Consider the following 25,011-nt stretch of genomic DNA (forward strand, 5'->3'; position numbering starts at 1 on the left):
AGGTAAGACGACCATTCAGTCTCTACCTTAATTTGGTCTTATTCCCGAACGACGTATAATATGTCCAAGTTTGTTTATGCCGCCTTCCGTAGTCTCTATTCCATGAGACGCAATATCCTCACCTATCGCCTTTATACAGGAAACGTAGAGATCACGTACCGCTAAGGAGAGTTCGAAGAAAATTCTTCAACTTCGAATTATAATGCTCATAGATAAGGGACACGTCAGTCATTTATTTCTCAAGTATTATAAGTTTGGTTTTTCTTTTTAATGATATCGTACACAGTATTGGCAACGACTAGACGTCAGACTGTTAACTGCATCCAGTGAAACAAGCACACGGATGGCAGATGTAGCATAACAACTCGCCTTTGTGATTGACTCCCTGTTGTGTTCTCCATCCCTTCCCTTTTCTCTAATGTCTAAAAATTTTAGATTACAAACATAGAGATTATTCAATCATTCGTCAAATCATTCAATCGTGCTACTCCCCGGTACATTATCCGTTTCTATAACGTACGAGATGCCCAAATTGAGAAATAAACGTAGGTATAATCCTAGTTGGTGCACTGCTGGTTGACCGATCAGCTGCACACAAATACCTAAGATAATATACGCAATTCTACGCAGGAACAAACACTTTTTCATCACTTACACATTATACACACACGATTGCAAGAGAGCATGTGTTGCAACACACTTATTCGAGTAGTTTTTCTCAATTTCAATTCCAAGCACCTGTTCAAACGATAAATCAGCCTTTCATCCATAATGTATATCATTATTATTATCATTAATAACAATTGAGATTCGACATAACGAAGACTAGAATTTGGTTTGATCGTTATTATTGATACTAAATATATACTTTTTCTGTTCGAGCCAACCTCAATGTAGTATGATTAATTTGTAATATACCTATTACGTACGGCGGTGGAAGAGGTCGATCCGACTCTTGGGATAGGTACGAAGACGCTAATATAGTATAATATAATATAATATAATATAATAAGCTGCGTACGTTAGGCTTCTACCGGTATCGACAATGGAAGAATCTTGCATAGATACAAATATTGTTGCACTCGAGTCTCAGAGTAATTGTTTCCCGGGGATATACCGCCTGGTTGCAGGGGTAATCAATCACATTGAAACAAAAATCGAACTGTTTTTCGTAATTCGACAGACGGTACGAATATAGTTATTTGTGTGTTTCATCGGATCTGCCGGTGCCTTAAGTAAATAGGTTGGGTATTTATTAGGTACTGTAATTGGCTTGTGCTCGACGCTGTAAGTACTCTGAGCTTGTATTATATATACATAGTTAGTATGAATATCATATCGCATGTATATAATAATGTGTCAAGGTATAATCGTATAACACTAAAATCACAAAGAGAGTATGGAGATGACTTGTACGTAGGAAGAACATAGATACATGGTGTAATAAGTATTTTACATACAGATTCAAGAATATATTATAAATATAGGTATGCGTATCTATTCATACGCATACATTAATAGTGTTATCATTATATTTTCTAATTTATTCACACCGTCATCCGAATATATATAACGTGTATAGGTGTACGCATCTCTTCTACACATACTCACACCTGTATGCATTGCCATATTCGAATACACGGACCTTAATAAAGATTAAAATATCTTCAAAAAATGGACAGATTTCCTTACAATTATATATTGTTATATTTTCAATGGTAATAATTAATTTCGCTCGATGTGTACGCGTATACGCATATAGATTATGTATTATACGTATATATACCTGATATACGTGATATCGTGTACGCGAATGGAATATATGTTTAATCCATCTGCAGCGTATGCATATCGACTAAACTAAGGAAAACTTGTATAGTTTGGAAGTCATACTTTCTTGTCAAAATATAGTAGTTAGTTAGTGTATATACCTAATACATAACAATATATATACGTATACATAACAATATTTCAATTCGGCTCAGTACTTTTTGGACAGCCGAGTGTACCTGGTAATTTCACGTCGATTTCATAGAACCGCCAAAACACTCGATCCAAACAATAAATTAACAACAAATCTGGGAAGATGTACATTTGGCACTGGGGATTCATATCATTTTTAGAAACTAATCACGTGGTTGGCGACGTCCTCGGAAGTGCGCGCGAGACAAAACTAAAAATTTATAGTTATTTCGAAGACGTTTCAACAACCCGAATTCCCTATATACAACCGAAGCGAATCCGAACGAGCAAATAGATGAATAGGTAAATAGACAAGCACACGGTGGCTTCGAAAATCCAAGTGTGGGTATACGTTATTTCACAAATTGTATCCATTATATACTTGCGATACAGCTTGCAGCTCGATCGGTCGATCGATAGGCGCACAGGGTGGGTATACTCGTTACCCATCACGTATAACGTGTATACCTACCGTTCGAATAATTATTGAACAAAAATATTCTCTTTCTATTCTAGTAAAGGTAAGTAATATCCGGTATATAAGACAATTCCGCTTATTTTCATTTTACACCTAGCCGTACCCTACAGGCTAACGGGCGATGATTAGTTTAATTTGACACAGCGATTCGCCGAATTAATTACAATAGTGTATATAACGCATGGTGGGAATTATAATCAACCAACGGCGTTCTGGAACTTTCCATGTTTCGTAATATAGGTAAAAGAACACAGTTTCATTCGCTTTTCCGTTTAAATCAAGCGGTACAACGTATCTATGTACCTGTGCACGTACATACGCTTACTTTACGTTATACCTGTAGTCTGAAATATGTATAGGCGGAACTATGCACTTGCGTACCCGTACCCATCTGTAAGATACGCGTAAACGTGTACGCGTATCATTTAAATTTTGATTATCGGCTATGCCGGCACTCGAGTTTCTGAGCGACGGATTTGTTACGTAGGAATATGTAGGAAGAAAATAAGGGAGAGGTACCTATTACAAATACCAAGGATGGAGGAAATCGATACGCACGAACGGAACGAGATTGCAAATAAATTCGCTATAGAAAGGCGAAAATTATTCCGATTTCGAGAGAAAAAGGCGCATCTTCGACACACGTATGTATGCACGTACGCGTGTATCACACGACTGTATAGATTGCGTTGCACCTGATCGTGTAACGTCGTCGGGTGGATAAACGGACCGTGTTTCTCGCAAAGGTTCCAGCGATTCAGCATAGAAATTTGATCTTAATGAACCTGTCTTAGCTGTTCATCACCGTTGACCTTCTTGAATATCCCCGCCTCGTGACCGTCTCCCCCTGAGCCTCGCATTCCCGCTTAACTCTGTCGATTATGTCCGCGACAAGTTTCTCCTCCTTTTCCCTCTGCTGTTCCCAGTCCGGGCCTTTTCCCATCTGCTGTAATCGACAAATCGACGCTTCGATCATAGTACATTATTCATTATTATACAGGCTACGATACTGCAAAACAACATAACCAATAATTATGCGATGTAATATTACTTAATACACAGATTAACCCTTTGAGTCATAGTGGTCGGTATTTTTGCTACCTATTTTATATCCATATTTTTTATGTTCAGAGAACTTTTCAACATATTTCTTTGCAGTTTTTTGCCATTTCTGATGGTATACTAACAGGTTTTCAATACTCGAGAGTAATTATTACGATACAATGTGAATTACGATTGTTAGAAAAAAATTGATTGAAAATATCGTGTAAATTGAAGGAATAATTTATTTCCGAGAACGTTATCCCTCTACACGTATACATGTTTGGCATAAATTACAAGTTTTTGGGGTAGCTGATTACGAATCTGAAAGCGTATTAAAAAAATTCAAAATGGTGGATCCAGTATAGTGGATAAAAATTTCAAATTCGGTCGAATCCGGCGAAAAAACTCTGTCCAATGGTTTTTGAGGTCGTTGACGACGAATTTGAAATTAGATTTTGAAAGTTACCATGGCGAATCCAATCAGCTACCACGAAGGCCCCTGCATAGAGCTTTTTGAACGGATTCGATTTGAAATTTTCGTCCGCCTCATTGGACCCGCCATCTTGAATTTTTTAAATCTGCTTACAGATTCGTAATCAGTAACCCCAAAAACCAAAGAATACTATCTTGTTATAAAAGTTGACGTAGCACAATAACGTACGACTCAAAGGGTTCAATTCCGCGATATCGTAAACGCCGCGACGTCATATGGCGCGCTTTGCGCAGGAAAATGCGTGTAACGTGTTACAGGTACGTATAATGTCTATATATATATATATATATATGTATCCGAGCTCACTTCGGAGGTTCTCCGCGTCTTCTTGTTCAGCGGTTCTTCCCTGTTCTCGTCGTTCTCGTTGTCGGAGTGCCTCGAGCTCAGGTGCCCGATGTATCCCTTCCGCGACTTGAAGTAGGCGTTGCAGCTGTGGCACTTGAAGAGGGGCGCCGGCTGGGCGACCTGGGTCGACACGTGGAGCTTGTACTTGTGCCTGTACCACCGTGTTCGAGAGGGTAGGACCTCGCCGCACCATTTGCAGACTACGGAACCATCGTTTTGTATGAGGTACTCCAGCAGCTTGTAAAATATATGTTCCATTCTGGATATTTGTATCTCTTTCAACTTTCTCGACTATAGACCGATAGACAGCACGTTTAGAGCCATAAATATTGACCAATAATTCATGTAAAATTCCGAGGAGCCCCGCTCGTTACCCCCTCTCGTTACCGGCGCGGCGGGAATCCGGGGGACGAACGAGCCTCCTCGGAGGTATCCTCTCATCCATACGTCCATCCATGCATCGGGATCACTCGGGACTCGGGACCAACCTGTTTCCGGACCTCGGGCTCCGTTTCCACGCTCAGCTCGGACTTCCCGACAAGATCCTGCCGCTGGTCCTCCTCTTGGTCGGTCAAAAAGTGGACCCCGCTTGCGATGCGCTCAGTTTTCACGAACGGCGACGACGACGACGACGACTCACCGACCCCCGCACCGACCCCCGTCTCCGCATACAAAGAAGCGTCGTCTCGGCTGGCGGGCGAAGTGCATATCTCGAACGTTATGTCGCTCGGCAAATTGCAGGGCAGGTTGTCTGTAACATTACCGAAAGCAAACGGCGATGTGTAATCTTTTCTGCATTCTTGTCGGTAGTTTACTTCTTTTTTCGTCCCCTTTTACCCCAACCAAGATTTATTTTTACTTGGCGGGCAGCTGTTGCATACCAGTAGAACCTTGATTATCCGGGAAGATGAGACCGGAGAGTCCACGGATAATTCGAATTTAAAATATGTAATAAGTTTTTATTTCGTACAGTAATATGAACAAGTAATACATATACGAGCTCTTGTGAAGACTAATTAAGACTACAATGTAGTTTGAACAAGTTTATACTTGTCTCGATTGAAGTGTGGAAGTATCAGCAGCACGTCGTGTAATTATTCACGGTTAATCAGCTGACCGGTCAATCGAGGTTCTAGTGTACATATGTTGAGAGCGTGGAAGATATGACAGGTATTCGTAGAGAATAGAAGCGTTGTCGTGGTTTTATTTGTTATCAATTCGATATATATATATATATTTTTTTTTCTTCTATGGAGAATGTGCTCAATGATACAGAAAAAAAGTTTGGGTCCAGTAGATTATTGCAATGTATATCACAAAGAGTTACAAAGATACTACAATTAGATAAAAACAAATGAAAATAATATTACTTGTATCATTATTATTGTTGTTGTTGTTGTTGTTGTTATTATTATTACTAGTATTGTACGTGTATATATATATTTATTTATATTTCTTTATATTTCTTTGTTGTTCAGTTTATATAGGTATATATACTTATATATTTTCTTGTTACTGTCATACTTTATTTCACTTCTTTCTTGTTTCTTTGTTATTTCTTTTCTTTGTTCCATAATTTTTATTGTTTCACTTCACTCTCTCACTTTCTCTATTTTTTCCTCTTTGTGCTTTGGGTGAACAGTAGTCAGCAATGCGGATCGCCGCGGCAGGCACCGAGAATTAGGCACATCATACGATATATAATCGATGATAACGTGGTACATGCATGTGTATGCATGGATGTATATACTATATATTATTATAAAAAAATACCAGCTAACGAATACCAGTAGATGATTTTTGTAATGTATTTACTTTTTTTTTTTTTTCTTTCTTTATTATGTTCTCGTCGAATTATCAAATAATCTATTCTTCTGCAATATCTTGTGTGCATTTGCGAGTGCATGTGTAGTAAATTAGTTGATTCTCTTATTTTATACAATAATAAAAAAATAAAATCATAATATTGACCCTTCAAAAGGACAGGTGTTATTCATTACAGCTGGTAGTAGTAGTAGTAGTAGTAGTAGTAGTAGTAGAGTAGCGGTTGTTATTATAATTGTCCGATAACAATAATTTTGTTAATATAAGCCAATTATGAACAGTTATATAATTTATACTTTCGTTTTGCCCTTTTTTTTATTGTTGCTTTGTTTCGTTTAGATGAAATATTTTACTTGATATTTATGTACTCGTAACAATAATAACAATAATAACAATGACGATGACGACGACGATGACAATAATATATTTCTACTATAACGACAGAGTAAATAGAAATAATACATAAAAGAATTAATAATTGGTATTAAAGTAGTAATACAATACGCCTTGATCCGTGTGCACATGTGCGTCGTATGAATGCCTTTGCGGAACAATGATAAGCGTACGGAATAATTATTGGAGTAGAAAGAGCGGATCAGATCGGTTTTATGACCATGCCTCCTCTGTTATTTTTTTTTCCAAAAACTACAGATTACCCCGTAAATTCGATCGTAATCCTACACAATATCCGGTACACCAAATTCTCCCCGTACATTTTGTTTCCCGCTATTGCATTTATTTACTATTTGTACTTTTCTTTACCATTTCTCTCGGCATTACATCAGCTTTTGCGACCGTCGAAGAAATAATACAAAAACACGGCAGGGAAATGTTCCGCCAGGTTTATATTCATATTGTGGCGTTTGGCAGGTAATTTCAAAAGATCATTACATTATCTCAAAAATGTAGGAATATTGACAGAGGAAAATGGAAAAAGAAAGAAAGTATAAGAGAAAGAAAGAAAAAAAAATAGTAAATCACCTTCAACGTTGAATAAAATATTTGCATAGAAAATTAATATAATGGTACTTGTTTCTTTCCCTTCCCTATTAATTCTTCTTCCCTTGTCTCGATGCATGCCAACTCTTAACGTTTTAATATATATTAATAACAGACGAAAATGATATAATAACTATACATGCGCTAGGTAATACTCGACGTTACAATTCAAGTTAGAAATAAAACAATAAATTTAACGTTTTATAACATAAGATTAAAGATAAGAATGATAATGACGACGATGATGATGATGATGATTGTAATAGTAACGGTAAAACTAAATAATAGAGAACAGGATGGTCACACTGTTGTGCGTAATGTGTGTAAGAACTAAAGAAAATCATGTTCAACATGTGTATTTATTTAATTCTGCGTGACGAGTATAATTATTCAGAATGCACGAAATTTAATAAGAAAAAAAGTCAAATGTTTCAACGTAAGTATCCTTTCGACGATAATCCACCCTTATTCGACTGAGCCCGGCCTGCAGAAGCTACGGTACGATAGAAACGATCGAAATAAAAACACGAGTGAAAGGAAGAACAAGAAAAGTGAACTTAAATTATGTTTTACTATGCGTGTATAAATTATAGAAATTTAGAAATAGTAGAAATCTTTAAGTGGAAGACAATTAATTTTTTTTTTTAATTCATTCTCCTCTATGCATACATATAATACGTTTGTGCGTATTGTCGCGACAAGTTGAACGACACGCTCTCACATTTGTCGGTAGTCATTAAATTTTGGATAAGAAAGATCCCCCATTCCCAATAAGGTAATTCAGCACCGATGCGATTCGCGCCACGTTTGGCGCGACTGAAGTTGCCGTCGCCTATACGCAGAGTGAAGTCCTAACTAGTACGCGGTCCGTGATCTAAGCTGCTAAAATTTAATGTCCACGCGCTAAAATCCAAGAGCGGGTGTTTGCCAGGTTACTAAGTGTCTCTAACCTCACAAATTTTGACAGTTGTGAATTGAGTATTAATAAGGATAACTGCCACCGACAACTGTCAACATTTTTGAGGTTACATGTACGCGACAAATTGTTGTTTATATTTATGACTGTTGGTTGCATTGGCGAACAGCCGATCTTGAATTGTAGCGCATGCGCATTAAGTTTTAACAGACGACGGAGATTGCAGTCTTTAGAAATTCGCTCTGTATAATTACAATTACGTACCAAATCGGATAGAATAGAGTAGGGACGTAGATACGAAAGTGAAAAGAAAAAGTAATTTCGGAATATAAGTAATATTCGAAAGTATGAATACGTTACAAAGGAGGTACACTTGGGAACAATGAATCTGAGACGGCTATTTTTTTATACTAGGCAGTTATGTTGGCAACACAGAGGAACCTGCAGCGCCACAGTCGGCCGAGCGCGAAACAAACTCAATCTCAATAAACGTAATATAAACCCATGACCGTCGAATCTAACCTTAGAATACGGGTCAATCCAACAAGTCATTATCCCCGCGGTATTCTAAGGTTAGATTGGGCGGTCAAGTTTGTTTGAGATTGAGTTTGTTTCGCGTTCGCGACCGACTATGGCGCTGTAGGTTTCTCTGTATTGCCAACGTAACCGTCTAGTGTAAAAAATTAGCCGTCTCAGATTCACTGTCCTCAAGTTTACCTAGTCGCTTTCATTGTTTTACACGGCGGTTTAGTGCTGAGTCGTATCCTCGTTGCATTTCTCTTTTCCTTCGACAATTTCCACGTACCCCTCATGTTATCCATCAATTCTTAACGGCTCACGCATACTGCATTCAATATATCTACATTCTCGTCAAACTCATAGCATGTGTATATACATGTCTACATTGACGTAGGTATATGTATGTATCCATAAGATTGACCCGATTTTGAGAAACGTTTGTCCCGCGGTTTTCTGTACATCCGCATTATATTAATTGCTATTTATAGGTACAGTAATATTCATTAATGCCTCCCCCTTCCGCCTACCTTGTTTTCGACCTGAAACAAAATGTGAGCTCGATTCTATACGAATTATGAGGGATTGGCAGTCATTGTCACATAATTCGTACAGAATCGAACTCGTACTTTGTTTCGGACCAAAAACAAGGTAGCCGGAAGGGGGAGGCATTAGTGAATATTAGTGTACATGTTATTAATACATCATCATTATTATTACAAGTATAGAAACTTATACCTATGTTATCATTATGTATATATTTTTATAACGTTGGCTCCAATAACAATGATAATGATGATGATGATGATGATAGTAATAGCAATAACAAAAGTAACAATAACAACCGCGATGATAATGGTGATGATGATAGTATTAGTATTAGTATTAATATTAATAATAATAATAATAATAATAGTAGTAGTAGTAGTAGTCGTAGTAGTAGTAGTAGTAGTAGTAGTAGTAGTAGTAGTAGTAGTAGTAGTAGTAGTAATAATATTGATTTGATACTATAATTTAAGTGTGCGCTAAATCCTTTTAGTTTGTCGCCTTCTGTTCTACTCGCTCGTTATTTATATAATAAAGTGTATTAAGCATTGCATCTGGAAGAATATAATGGAATCGATTGTGCATGAACAAGCATGCTAAATTGTCCGCTTTAGGTAATCGTCTCGACTAATAAATTCAACGTGCTTTTCATTAGCATGTACTACCTACTGCATACATTAAGTCATCGGTGCGCAATACATTAGAAATGATATTGATACACCGATATTCGTGGGTGTATCTGCATACAAAAATGTCTAGATATGTGTGTGTATGCGCGCGTGTGTGTATTACTAATCATATGTATAATACCGTGGCCCAACACCATTAATTTTGCAAAACTCGCAAGAAAATGATTATCATTATCGACATCATATATTTTATATCTCTCTATACTGCAGATCTATTTTTTTTTAATTTCTTTTTTTTTTTTTTTAATACAATTGTATATCGTATGTGTGCATGATATGTAGATATATGTATGTACATACAGTTGACTGCAAGAGTTCGTCATTCTCTTATAAATATCTATCGAATTTATCCGAATATACGATCAAACACACGCATATAAAAATACCTTCGCGCGCAGCTGCGTATCAACATCAGCCGAGTCTTTATAGAACAATATTTGTCTAACCGTAATCGAAGAGAAAACCAAAAAAAATGTAAGTAACAAAAACTAAAAAGTGACCAAAGGTATACAAATAGGAAGAACGGAAAGAAACAGAGATGACGTGTTTTTACTCATCTTTCGTAATTCAAACAGCATACTATGCAGTTGCGTGTACCTAATACCTACAGGTATGTGTGCAGTGCGGGTATAAGTTACATAACACGTACGACAAAAACGCTGCACACGTAACACGATACAATGTATAAGCGTATAACGATGTGAGTGCGCGTGGTTAAGTATAAATTATAGTTGTTCGATTACTACTAACGCCCATATGCCCTGTAATTTAGATAGTAGTTAAACGTCGTATGACTAAAGGTTGAATGATCGTATATAAGAGAAGCAAAATCCGTATTCTCGAGAATTATCGCCGTGTAGCTATATCAAAAAATACACGCATGCTGCTAGGATGTAAAATTTCACCGTTCACCTATTTTACAATTAAACTTCATCATCATCGTCATCATCGTCGTTGTCGTCGTCGTCAAATATCATGCAGTATAAGGCACGTAAGGATGGTTCGTTACTCACTTTACGTAAGTACTGACTGATAGGGAACTACTGATTATATTCAATTAATGTGAGTGATGCGAATGAATGACATCTGCGCCGTGCATGAGGTCTCCCATATGTAATCCGTTTGTTGCTCATGCTGCTGCTGCTGCTACTACTACTGATGCTAATTGTAAGCTCCAATTGAGCGAAAGAAAATCGCTCATACGTATTTATATCACTGTCTTACGTGTGTGGGTTTCACAGATGAACTAGCTTGACCTGATAAACATTTGCCGAAGGTTTCCTACACCAATATGGGACGTGTAAACGGCAGTCGCTGTAAGGTATGTTGTACGTATACTTTGAAAATTCCTTTCTTCCTTCTTTCTCCTGTGACTACTTTGCATCTTATTCGCTTCTTACCAATATACGATCGCAATATTATACAGACACATAGATTTTTAGGTCAGTATTCTCTTTATATCGTGTAAAGTGATGTAATTGTTATTTCCATTATTATTATCAATGGCTACTTTTATTGTCATTGTCACTTTCATCGTCCGGCGGAGGTGCGCTTCGTTCAAATGAAATGAAATCACAAACATAAAATGTGTGCCAGTAAATGGTTGATTCGCGATTTGAATGATGTTCCATTTTTCGTTCCTCGTCGCATGTTGTATCGTGTAGATATCTTCGAATAAATTGTCATACCGAATCCCGGTGCCATAATATATTGTCGTGTGTGATTCTTGACATTCGTGTAAATACATCCAGTGGCGCATTGATGTATGTATGGATGGATGGATGGATGGATGGATGGACAGATGGATAAATGAATGAATGAATGAATGAATGGATAGATGTGCGATATAGATAATGAAACGCTATTAATTCGTTTTGAGTTCTCTCCACTATTGATGATTAAGAACATTAACAAAATAAAAAGGTTTTTAGAATCATTGTGTCATTGTCATAACTGTCACCTATACTAGATGTTATTGTTGTTATTCAGAATATTAGTGTTGTTATTATTGTTATTATTATTATTATTATTATTATTGTTGTTGTTGTTGTTGTTGTTGTTGTTGTTATAATCTTCGTTGTCATAATTGCGAATAATAATCACAGAGGCCCGCACACACTCACATTCTCTCTCTCTCTCTCATATTGAGTCAGCTCCCTTCCCTATTGCTTGTATTCAAATATTCATCTATCATGTTTAGTTAATTGTTTATTTATTCTTATGCTCGACTGATTATCATTTGTTAGTCTCGTTATCACTACCTTTCAGTGACTTTTTAGATCATATACAAATTTAACAATAACAATAATAATAATAGTAATAATAATAACAATAATAATAATAACAACAATAATGGTAATAATAATTATGGTGATAACGATGATAATGATAATAATAACAACAGCGATGATGATGATGATGATGATGATGATGATAATCGGTTTTCAACCAAACTCTATCAAACCATGTCGTTCCCCAAAAACGTAACAGTGATAATAGTATAGATTTTCCTTTCTTTTCCGTTTTTTTTTTCTGTTCTAACCATCAGTCTACTTTTTGCAGACCGCAGTGTCGCTTTTCATAACGTGCGTAACTATCCACCCTGTAACACGTGCGCGTCATCCGAAAGTATATACACAGCATGTGTTTATTGTAGGATTTCTAACTGGTAGGTTAAATCGTACACGGTTTGGTTTTTTTTTTTTTTTTGTATTATCTAATCGATTTTTTAATTTTTTTCACCCTTCCTTTCCCGTTTTTCATTAATTACGGCAATTTAATTGCCAGGTATATTTAATATTAACCATTAATTTATTAATATTTTGTTTTAGTACGGATTGCGTGGTAGATTAATTATTACACAATATTAAATATACGAATCACTCGAGCAGAAGAAAAATATAATTTCATCCGTCAATGCTTATCAAATATTCTTCTGCCACCTCTTATTTTCTCTTTTGTAATCATCACATTCATCATATATGTTTTCTATATCTGAACCCGTCGACTCTATCTGACGATAAAATTTTTTTTGTATTCTCATTATATGCATATTTGGAGGCTAATCGCCACTACCTACACACGCTGCGCGTGCAATTAAATGTAAAAAATTAAAACAAAACGAAAAACTACTTAATCCTCGTGCGTTAAGATGACAATAGTAATAATAATAATAATAATAATAATGATAATGATAAACTTACTAAATGGGTACAACATACTATTTAAATTTTATAATAGATAATAATAGATAATAATATTAATAATAATAGCAGATATTATTAATAATGATCATATTAAAAAAAAAAAAATAATAATAATAACAACGTACATGAATATATATATAAACACACACACATATATATATATATATGTGTGTACATAAACATATATGCATATGTATGTGTATATATATATATATATATATATATATATATATATACATATGTATGTGTATATATATATCGACGAAGGAGGTATAAATTAACTAATTACAGAGACAATACGTGGTTCTTCTTCTTTACCCCTAAACATTATAGGACGTATTTGATACGCGTTATATATTCCGTTTTTAGTTTTTTTCGACATTTTTGTTGTTTCCACAATCCATTCGTTCATATCCTAAGTTAGATAATACAGAGCTCGATATTGCTGAAATTTCGCCGCCCCTCCCTTCAAATACTCTCGCATTTTCAATTCTAATCTGTATGTAAATGCCTAAGTATATAATATATACATGTGTATGATATATATATATATATATATATATATATATATATAATATATATTAGTAGGAAGCTCTTGAAATGGAAAATAATTTCACTTGATTGTCGCAACGCCGAAAGTAAAGAGCAAGGGACTCGTTACTGTCCAATTGGTGTACTCGAACACTCGTATTCAAGTATATAAAGTACTACTCCAGATCGCAGTGACTGATACCCCGAACGCTGCGGTGTAGAATAAAAAAAAAAAGTAATAAGGGAGGGAATCAGGCGACAAAGGTACGGGTATTGCTGGCTTAAAGCACGCGCATGTTCGTCGTCGTCATTATCGCGCGTATAAGAATGTATGTGTGTATACGTGTGTGTGCGTGTGAACGTGTGGGTTGCGTGCGCGCATCTCTAACGAATATGAATAAGATATCGTGTATAAAATATATTGTTTGACATTGATAATCTATATATAATAACAGCGTTAGTTTGAATTTGTTGTTGTAAATAATAATTTATATACATTTATTGTGCGCGCGTGTGCGTGAGAGCGTGTATGTGCGTGTGCGTGTGCGTGTGCGTGTGTGTGTGCGCGTGTGCGTATATATATATATACACACGTATATATCTATAAACATATATACACACACGTATAATATAAGCCGTGAAAGAAATCGCGGTTTCCATATCACCCCCACGTCAGCACCCTTTCCGTCGGCTTTGCTAAGGCTGTAGGTAAAAGCCAAAGGGCATGACGCAATCTTTGGGCATGAAGCAGTCGTGGACCGTCTTCATGTGATTTTTCATTTTGTCGGGTCGTGAGAACTCCTTGCCGCATACGGGACAAGGGAAGACCTTCCGCTGGTGCCCCTCGTGGTAGAGGAAGGCGTGCCGTTGGAAGGAATACTTGTTCTTGAACGTCTTCTGGATGTCGAGTTTCGCGCACTCGGTGCACTGGTAAACACCTTCCGATATCGAGGCGTATCTGAAGAGGTTCAACCCCCTGACCGACATCTCCGTCAGCTGCTCGGCCGGGTCCTGGCACTGGGAGTTGGCGCGCCTTCTCATCCGTCGCTTCGCAACCTGCCTTACCGACGGAGCCGACATCGGCGTCGAAGCCGACGTCGTCTGCGTACCGGGGGTCGTGCCTCCCGACGACGCCGTTTCCCACTGCTGCTGCTGCTGCGTCGACGCCGTCCCCGTACCGGTCCCGGAACCCGCCCCGACCGGACTCGACGTCGCCGTCGTCGTCGGCGTGCCCGACTTACAGCTGCTGTGACTCTCCTTCGACGATGCTTCCGCAGCACCGGGCGTACCGCCCTCCGTCGTCCTGCTCGACGTCGGCGTCGACTCTGCGAAAAGATTCCAAAAACATACCCTCGGTTATTCAACTTTTCACAAACTTGCTTGTTTTACTTCTCTTCTTTTTCGACACTAGTTTCGATCGAGGCCGTTATCGTACTTTATACTCAAGGATAAAATTCAAAGTCTCAAAAGGTCGACAAATTTTATATACAGAGTGAATTCCTAACGACTGCACGTTCCGCAGTCCGCTAAAATTTAATGCGCGCGCGCGCCACTATTCGAGAGCGGCTGTTTGCCATGACAACCAGCCATCATAAATATAACCTCAAAAATGTTGACAGTTCTGCACAACCGACAACTGTCGACATGTTGAGGTTACACACATCGCGACGAACACGTACGTACACGACGGTTGGTCATCCTGGTAAATATCCGCTTTCTGATTGTGGTGCGTGCGTATCGAATTTTAGCAGACGATGGAACGTGCAGTCGTTAGGAATTCACCGTGTATAACAGCGTAATGGTACACAGGTAAACATACGGCCTGTAGATACACGTTATATGCAATGCGGATGAATTTAATACCGAATTTATATCGTTAAGCCTCGGGTGAAGTGAAAAAGAAAGAAGGTATGTACTACTACTTGTACTACCGTTTCTACTACTGCTGCTAATTGTATAAATCATAATAATACCGAAAAAATATAAATGAGCAAATGAATACTTGTGATAATGTCACGCGAGGTGTGCGTATAATATACAACGACTATGTACGTGAGATGCGTGTAGTAACTTATCATACACTGCGAATCAAAATTAATATATCTATAAGTATATATATGTACATTCTCCATGCTCCTATGACATAATGGATATTCTCGTTGCAGGAAAATAATATACTATCGAAACCTTGACGTGAAAATATATATAACTTGCTTATCCATGCTTGAGAACTGATGCACACGGTGTATTTAAAAAGAAAATGAGATAAATCAATTGATCTATGAAGAGTTATCATTGTAATGTGGTGATAATTATATGTGTATGTAGGGGACTGTTCAGGATTATACTTAATAATACAAGTGAAATGAAAGAAAACAGGGAAACTGCGGAAATGAAACTCACGTAAAATCAGAAAACAATTTTTTGGATTCATTTTTTTTTTTTTCAATAATGTGTGATAATGTATGCATATATTTCATCTCCTTCTCAAATATATGTATATGTTTCAAGTAATGATGGTAATAATAATAATATTAATCATATGATAATATAACCTATCTACAAAACATATATGTATAGCAAAATTTTACTTTGAATAATAATAGTAATAATAATAATAACAATAATAATAATAATAATAATAATAATAATAATAATAATAATAATAATAATAATAATAATAATAATAACAATAACAACAACCATAGCAATCATCGCAAAGTCGAGTCAAAAGAAACCTAATAATAACGACGATGATGATAATGATAATCATGATAATATGGTGTCTGAAGCAACATCTCAACGTAAACAACGAACGAGTTCTACGAGTAGTTTTTTCTACGTGTCAAATGAGTTTTAAGAGAAAGAAGAAATGATGTTGCGTATATGAACGGCGGTCAAAAAAAAATTTCCCTTCTGATGATGGATAAAAATTGGGGTAAGTGGGGATAAGGGGGGGGGGGGGGGGGGGGAACGAAACGATTATTATCGAAAATGTAAAAAGAATGAACTTTGTTCAGCTAGAAGAGAACATATAATTACAGATATATAATTCAAGTGCATACTAAGCTACAGCAGCTATAAATTGCATAAAAGCATAATTAATCGCGGTGTATAAAGCAAACGCAACGTGTCGCGGAAATTGTGTTTCGTAAAAATTTTACCCGAGTTTGAATATCAGCCGGCAAGAGTATTGGTAATAATAAAGATTGAAATTTCGTAAAAATTTTCTCTATACCGATTGTTACAGGTATTATATTATAGTAGGTATGCTTGTCAGCATTGGGCGTACATATGCGTGAACATTTGTTGTAACACCGTGACTAACAATATGGATAGACATAGCGGTGGATTTTTATTGAATACGTAACGCGATGATTCGTAAATATATAAAGTATAAAAGTAGGAGAAGAAGTCCTCAAAATTACTCGTTCAACAATTTGTACTGGCCTTGATAATGGCTTTGCACGACTTCGTGTTTTTATATATATATATATATATATTGTATATTTATACATGCTAAATCAATATATGTATATATGTATAGTGGATATATATATGGATTAGATGTATGTATACAATAATTAATCAATGATCATAGCTCTCTGTATTTGTACTACGTGTACTGATAATGCACGTCACACGAAAGGCATATTAATTTATTATTTGAAAAGCGGAATGCTTCACAACACGGTACCTTAGATATTTGCTAACGATTATAAATTTCTCAGGTTCATGTCTTATACACTTGCAGGTGCGGTGAATATGTATAAGTTGAGTGAAGTGAAGCTTGTGATAAGTAGTTGAAAACACAGATAGATGAATTTTATACTAACAATAAAAGTTTATATTTGAAAATAATATTATGTTTCGTAAGTAATCTTCAAAGCCGCATGATATCAGAATCGAGCTGGAGAAATTGTGTTCAAGGAACGTAGCAGGAAAAACCAAACGTGCAGTGATTTCGTTCATGTTTTTTACGTCCGCAATCGAGGAAGAAAAAATACACGTGCATGTACGTATATTAGGGTGATTCAAAAAAATCATAATTTTTTTCGAAAAAAAGTCGTAGTGAAAAAACGATGCGAAATGACGAAAAAAGTAATGCCTGCACGCGGGAAAATTTTTTATTCAAGATTTAGAGGTGGCGCAAGTCGATTTTATGTATTTATTTAAGGTTGTTTTTTTAATTAATTAAAGATCTACTAGTAGATCGAGATCTAATTTTTAAAGTTGTCTGAAAAACACACTGTAAAAAGTACAAACTTTAAGCTTCAATTTTCTTTTTTTTCGATTTTTAGAATTTCTTGAAGGGTAAAAATATACTCGCCAAGTTTAGTTGATTTCTTTAAAAAAAATGCGTTTCCGAGAAATATCTCATGAAATACTGAACTATGTCAAATTTAACAAGATAGCTTTTTTTTTAAGAATAAATCAATCTACAAAAAAGGTGTCTTGTGGTTTTTTCGTAAAATATATATTTCCACTGGCAATTAGGATCTTGTCTAAATTTTACAAAAAAAAAAACCTTAAATAAATACATAAAATCGACTTGCGCCACCTCTAAAACTTGAGTAAAAAATTTTTCCGCCCGCAGGCATTATTTTTTCGTCATTTCGAATTATTTTTTCACTACCACTTTTTTTCGAAAAAAAGAATGATTTTTTTGAATCGCCCTAATGTATATGCATAATGCATACATTAATCAAATCTTAAATAGTATAGAGTTATATTGCACTTCAATGCATCAAAAAAATAGATCATGCTAGCTAACAATGTCACGGCCTATACATCCTATATATGTATACATATGACGATGACGGGAGCAATAATGATGATAATAATAATAATAATAACAATAATAATAATATACCCAACATGCAAAATGAAAATTCCCACCTATCGATTGTTTTTTTCTTTTGCTTTCGTGTTTCCTACTCGCTTTCTGTTGTTTCCTCTTCCATGCGATAAGTCGCGTTGAACATTGACGCGGCATGAAGAAAAAAGTTATTACAAACGTTATAAATACAACCCCTTGTTCAATGTATACATTATGTAGAAATAACAAGGAAACGGGAAACTAAGTAGAATAATTTTTGGCTAATTGTAAAGTTAATAATAAGGATGACGATGATGTGATACTACAGCGACTACTACTAATGATAATAAGTATAATAAAAACAACAATTATGATGATATGATATTGATGACGATGATAATAATAATAATAATAATAATAATAATAACAACAACAACAACAACAACAACAATAACAACAACAGCAACAACAACAACAATAATGTATCTAGTAATGTATAATGTATATGGCTGCATATAATATTATATTACATTGAGGAAAATTTAAAAATATGCCGGGAAAAGAAAAGAGAGAAAACAAAACAATCTACATAATTGCATTTATACCTTAAATGTATGCGTAAAATATTATAAACGTACATAAAACTCTACACATTCGCGTATAAAATAACAACGATGATTATGATGATAATAATTATAATTACTACCACGATGGAGAAGGCGAAAATGATGACTATGCTGATGATGATAGTAACAATAATGATAATAATGGCGACAACAACAACGGCAACAACAACAACAACAACAACAACAAAAACAACAATGCCGGTATATTAGTATAATTATTAAAGTAGTTACCTTTCTCTCATGTTCAGTGCGATTAGTTCTCCTCATACAGTATAACATATTATCTATTATATCGTATGTAACATATAACGTATGGTAGAGTGATGATAATCGATATTGAAAATTTACAATCAACGACCACAACAACAACAACAAAAACATCGTCGAAAATCATCATCATATAATGTATACGCGCAGTTACGTACCTGAAATTATATGCATCTATATACATTGCACATACCTATGTAAATATGTATCATATATTTCGGACTGTTATCGGATGTGATTATCATAAATAATTTACTTTCTATTTCGTTAGATTTTATCTCATTTCTTTTCCCACGTCTTTTTCTAATTCCTTCCACCGAGGTAGGTGTGTATATTACTCTTCGGAATACCGATCGACCGATTGTCTCCAATTTTTCCTCGCATCGCTTCGTACACATAAATAGGTATTATATATCGAAGGTGCAGCTTTCCTTCTTTTCATCGTTACAGATTTTACTATTCTTCACTTTCACATCATCTTTTACCGCTGGGTTCAAGCCATTCATTAGCGACACGGGTGCACAGTGTATAAGGTATAAGGTATATATTATACATTACGTTGCATGTATATGATGTATTTCTTCTTTTTTTATTTGTTCTGTTTTTGTTGTTTTCTTTACTGGATCGATGATGACAACGAACCATAGTAATCACAAGCTACCAACATTCATAAATTCAGATGACAGGTCGCCGCCAGATGTGTGTAACCTCAAAAATGTTGGTCATCCTGACAAAACAACCCGCTCTTACTCTATAATATCAGCGCATGCGCATTAAACCATCCAGTCGTTAGCAATTCACTCTGTACAATGTACATATAATAACGTAGCGAGCGTTAATGCCTCTTGTTATTTATTTTATGTGCGCGAAAAATGTAATAAATGAAAATAGAGAATTTGAAAAATGATCAGTCTGTCGTTTTGTTATCACTATAATTGTTAATGTTGTTGTTGGTGCTCTCGTTAACGACGAGAATCCGACGTCGCACGGAGATGACGACGGTAGTAATCATACGACGATCTCTACAATTTGTTGTATATACTCGTATACCTACAAGTATTCGCACTACTGACAACTATATGTGTATGTATGTATGTATATTTATATATATATATATATATATATATATATATATATATATATATATATATATATATATATATATATCTGTAGAAATTCTAAAAAAATCTTTGAATTATATTACTATTGAACACTGTTCGTTTTATTATCAATTAGATATTATAATGATAATGATAATGATAATGATGGTAATAATAATAATAATAATCACTACGGTACACCTGTGGTATACTATAGAAAATACCTATACGTATATGTATATACACCTAAATAATAAACATATTTTGTGTATCTATGTATGCATATATATAATATGATATACCTGTAGTACAATTAGTTAAACAATCAGTGCATATATAGTAAAAATATATTATCTAAAATCTACCCTGCACAGCGTCAGAAAAACACACCCCCGAAATCAATTGATAATTACATACCTATATATACACATTCTACGTGTATATATACGTATCTACAATCTTAATACAATTTATATTCAACATTAATAATAATAATGATAATAATAATAATAATAATAATGATGACGACGATGATGATGATATAACACGTATGTATGTTTTTGTCGATTTGTTTTTTTCTGGTTTTTTTGTCGTATTTTTTTTTTTTTTTTTTTTTTTATACATATCATTCAATAACCACCGTATAACAAATTTTCACCTCAAAATGATTCATCAAATTTTTATTTCTTATTACAGTGTAATAAATTTATTCACTAAATTATTTAATTTAGTTTAATTTAGTTAATCAATTAATTTTTTATCTATATAATATATATTCAATTATTATTTGGCACTAGACGGCGATTGAGAACACCTGCGCAACCTGCACGTTTTTCCGTGATGAGAAAAAAAAAAAAAAAAAAAAATACACAAGATAAAGTTTTCATTTTTCTTTCTTTCTCTTCTAATTATCCGTTATATATTTAATTTCACATATTGTTTTCGAAAAGGCACCAAATCACGCGAATCGCTAATCGATCCTGCCGAATTAAAAAATTTATATACGACAGTAAATTCGTCTTTTCCTTCAATTTTACAAAAGGTCAGTTTTATCAACGTCTTTTCGTGAAAGATTACAAAATACAGGTCTAGTAATTTGTGTCAATTTATTGATGTGATCTTTTTCTTGATTTCTCTTTGCCCTCGGTAATTTTTTTAATTTTTTTTATCTTCTTTCACTGACCCTTAAAAAAATACCCATACATAACAGAAACCCATACACGTCCAGCTACAACGTGTATTTATCTCACGTATGTATACGGTATTACTTACATATTTGTAAAACATATAATTTTCATGCGTTGGAAATCCCAACGACTTATTATCATTACGCCTGCAAGGCTATTTCTTTCTTTTATTATCTTCATTTCTCTCGTTCGCTCTCTCTCTCTCTCTCTCTCTCTCTCTCTCTCTCTCTCTCTCTCTCTCTCTCTCTCTCTCTCTCTCTCTCTCTCTCCAAGTATAACATTCGATACGATATTATTATCATTCATTTTGTTTTCTCGTGTTGTCTGTTATATTGTATAATAATTAATAATATAATATAATATATGATAATAAACTATGCTTTTAATATAATTTCATGTATATATTAAAGTTTCTATCCAATAGTACAGTCTGCTTTTTAAGCCTCGGGATTTTTTTTTTCATTAAAATTTTTTTTGTTCATTTTATATTTATATCTTTCCCTTTGAACATTTGTTGTTGTTTTTTTTTTTTTTTTTTTTAATTTTTTTTTTCCTTAAATTCGTTAAAATGAATATATTCTTATACATAATTCAATTACGCGTTGTTACGATCGTGTTGTTTCAACTTTCTAATTTATTAATTTTTTTTTAATTTTCTCTCTTCCACTCTCTCTCTCTCTCTCTTCCTTTTTCTTGGCAAAGGCTGTGCGAAACAAACCATTATATACAACACCCCTGCAGCACTAGCAGCAGCAGCAGCAACATCAGCAGCAGTTGTATATGATATATTACATAACATTCTTAATTCTGTTAGTGACTGTATTTTAATTTATTTAAACAAATCCTTACTTGTTGTTCAATTTTCCTTTGTATCGTAAAGAAATATTGAATTATATTTCAAGGCGCGCTCGCGGGACCCCAACCTTCGCAACATTTCTTCCCATAAACATAAATAGTAAACGCTCATGTAACCAAACAAAGAAAAACAATAAACAATTAATTAACAATACGTGAACAAACCCCCCTCCCCTCTCTGTACTCTCTTTCACCGCGAAGAAATAATAATTACGATAGTAATAATAATAATAGTGATAATAATAATAATAATAATAAACCCTACGCGCCAACAACCACGCTTTGCATAAATTTTGTCATCATATTAAACAAGAAATATAATTGATAATTATAGAGTATCACCATATCCCCAATGAAAAATTTTATAATTCTCAGATATTTGCTTACAACGGAAGGAAAGAGGGAAAAAAAAAAAAAAAAAAAAAAAAAAAAGAAAACAGAAGTTTATCGCGTGTGTTAATCAAGATTTAATATACCTAAATTCGCAAAGCGAATTATACTTTTTCCCCTTTTGTTTCTCATTTTCCTTCTTTTTTTCCGCTCCTCTTCATCATCAACCTCCCCTCGCCCTTATACAATATGGTAATTGGTATAGGTATATTTATATATATTTGGATAAACATAGTGCGGTTGTGAAATGCCCAGTTTTTACATATGTATATATATATATTATATATTACATAGACTCTTTTTAAGTAAGTTTTTTATATATATATTATATATACATATATATTGTACCTATAATCTGTGTGTAAATCAGTAACAGGGTTAACGTTCAATATAAATTACGAACAACGTTTCTTTTGTTTTCTTTCTTTTCTTTTTTTTCTTCTCGTTTTGTTTCGCGTATTTGCCCTTCTTTGCTTCCTGCACAACGACGAACGAAGAAGGGAAGAAAAAGAATTCAACAATTTCATTACGTTTCGCTTGTCTTCCTCTTTCGTTTGGCCTCTCTCACGCCTAAAATGTTAGTCTTAGCCTCTCAATGATTATCAAATGTTTTCATACATGCACATTATGAACACATACATATATAATCTATTATACATATATAAGCTGTCGAGCCGCTGCCATGTTTTGTTGTCTTGGGTTTTCAGTTCTTTTTTTTTTTTATTTGTTTGCGTTGTCTGTTTTGTTTGCCCTACCGCGTCTTTGACCTTGTTCCCACGTATAGTATTATATCGTACATTAATAATACACTGAGAAAAAAAATTTGAATCGAATTAAATTATTTAAGCGATTTTTTTCGATAGTCCTAAGGGTAAATTTGTTAACAGCAAGACTTCATCCATTTTCGATTGGAACAACTTTTGGATTACTCAAATGGTCGTTCAGTCAGACTCGAGAGAACTGCATAAGCTGGTTTGTTGAAATAAATAGAAATATCAGTCCCAAGTATGCATTCAAATTTACCAAATACGCACGGCTCATCGTGAGGTGTAAATCATCTTTCAATTTACTTTACCTGCGCTACCTCAGTCAACAAATCGACTAATTTGTAGTTTTTATGAACACTGGTGCTCATAAGTACCATAAAATATTCTCGTTTTCAACAGGAGGTAGCACAGAAAATAGGATTCGTGGCACGTGCGCACATGACTTCTTGACTCATGCGAGTGGAACTTTACACTCGTTAAGAAATATCAACTTTATGCGCAATTGCTACGTAAATATAACAATTCCGTTGTTCCAACTGATTGATAGTTTCTTGAATCGGAGGTTTAAAAAATTACTTTTCTGGTTTGATGAAGTTTGTTTTTTTTTTTTTCTTAGTGTATACATAAGTCACGCATACCCACCCCTCTACGCATGTGTGTGTGTGTGTGTGTGCGCGCGTATAAACGGTATTGTAGGAATTGATCATTTTCTAAAATTGCATGTTAATTGTCAAGTGAGCCGTGTTACGCGTCTGTGCAATGCATGATGTATAAAATGCGCATAAGGTATAGAGTTATTGGTATTATATGCCTGAACATCGTACGGTAGCGGAAAAATAAAGAGGGATGGGGGATTATTTACTTTGATATTTTTATTCCGTTTTTTTTTTTCTATTAAATTTGACTTGACGCGTTGGACAAAGACTATATTGACTGACTATGTAGCATCCTTTGAACGGGACTCCGATAGCCATCTCATCGTTATATCTTGAACCCCGCACACCCCAAATATACCAACGTTGGTGTGTAACACATATATCTATATAACCTATACCATATAATGATGTGTTTGTTGTATCTGTTTTCTTTATCGATTTATTTCATTATTTAATTATTTATTTATTTATTTATCTAATTGTTCATTATTCATAATTAATTTAATCCTTCATTCGTCCGTCCGTCTAAACGTTGGAAAATGTACCTACTATTCTGTTCAATATGTTCGACAACACTGTGCAGTATACCTATACATTCTATCGAAATTGGTCCGTAACGTGCAGTGGACAGACGAGAGAACAAAATATCGAATATGTACTGCTGAATTTTGTTTGTTTCGTTTTTTCAATTTTATACTATTAAGACTTTGCAATTTTATCATTTAAATCGTATAATTGACAGGGTGATTCTCATTTACATCTATATATACATACGTTGCGTGGGTTTATTGTGTG

The 25,011-nt window shown here is 34.7% G+C and overlaps 1 protein-coding gene and 1 long non-coding RNA gene across 11 annotated transcripts in view; one reads left to right on the forward strand and one right to left on the reverse strand.

The window, feature by feature from the left end:
* Positions 1-200: 200 nt before the first annotated feature.
* Positions 201-25,011, reverse strand: part of LOC124305832 (protein tramtrack, alpha isoform) — a 55,295-nt gene continuing 30,484 nt past the window's right edge. For 6 of the 10 annotated variants that reach the window (XM_046765721.1, XM_046765720.1, XM_046765726.1 and 3 more), the window contains exons 5-7: positions 4,811-5,073; positions 4,284-4,559; positions 202-3,386 (exon numbers count right to left, since the gene is read on the reverse strand). In XM_046765721.1, coding sequence (XP_046621677.1) covers positions 3,231-3,386; positions 4,284-4,559; positions 4,811-5,073 — 695 coding nt within the window. In that variant the 3' untranslated portion in view covers positions 202-3,230. Of the gene's footprint in view, positions 3,407-4,283; positions 4,560-4,810; positions 5,074-13,315; positions 14,875-25,011 lie in introns of those variants that run through there. The other 4 variants (XM_046765728.1, XR_006908457.1, XR_006908458.1 and 1 more) reach the window with 4 other exon arrangements.
* On the forward strand, positions 15,279-20,151 carry LOC124305833 (uncharacterized). The gene is made up of 2 exons (XR_006908459.1): positions 15,279-15,315; positions 20,048-20,151. It is a non-coding gene; the product is annotated as an uncharacterized LOC124305833 (long non-coding RNA).

Source organism: Neodiprion virginianus, chromosome 5, assembly GCF_021901495.1.
Source record: "Neodiprion virginianus isolate iyNeoVirg1 chromosome 5, iyNeoVirg1.1, whole genome shotgun sequence".
Lineage (NCBI taxonomy): Eukaryota > Metazoa > Arthropoda > Insecta > Hymenoptera > Diprionidae > Neodiprion > Neodiprion virginianus.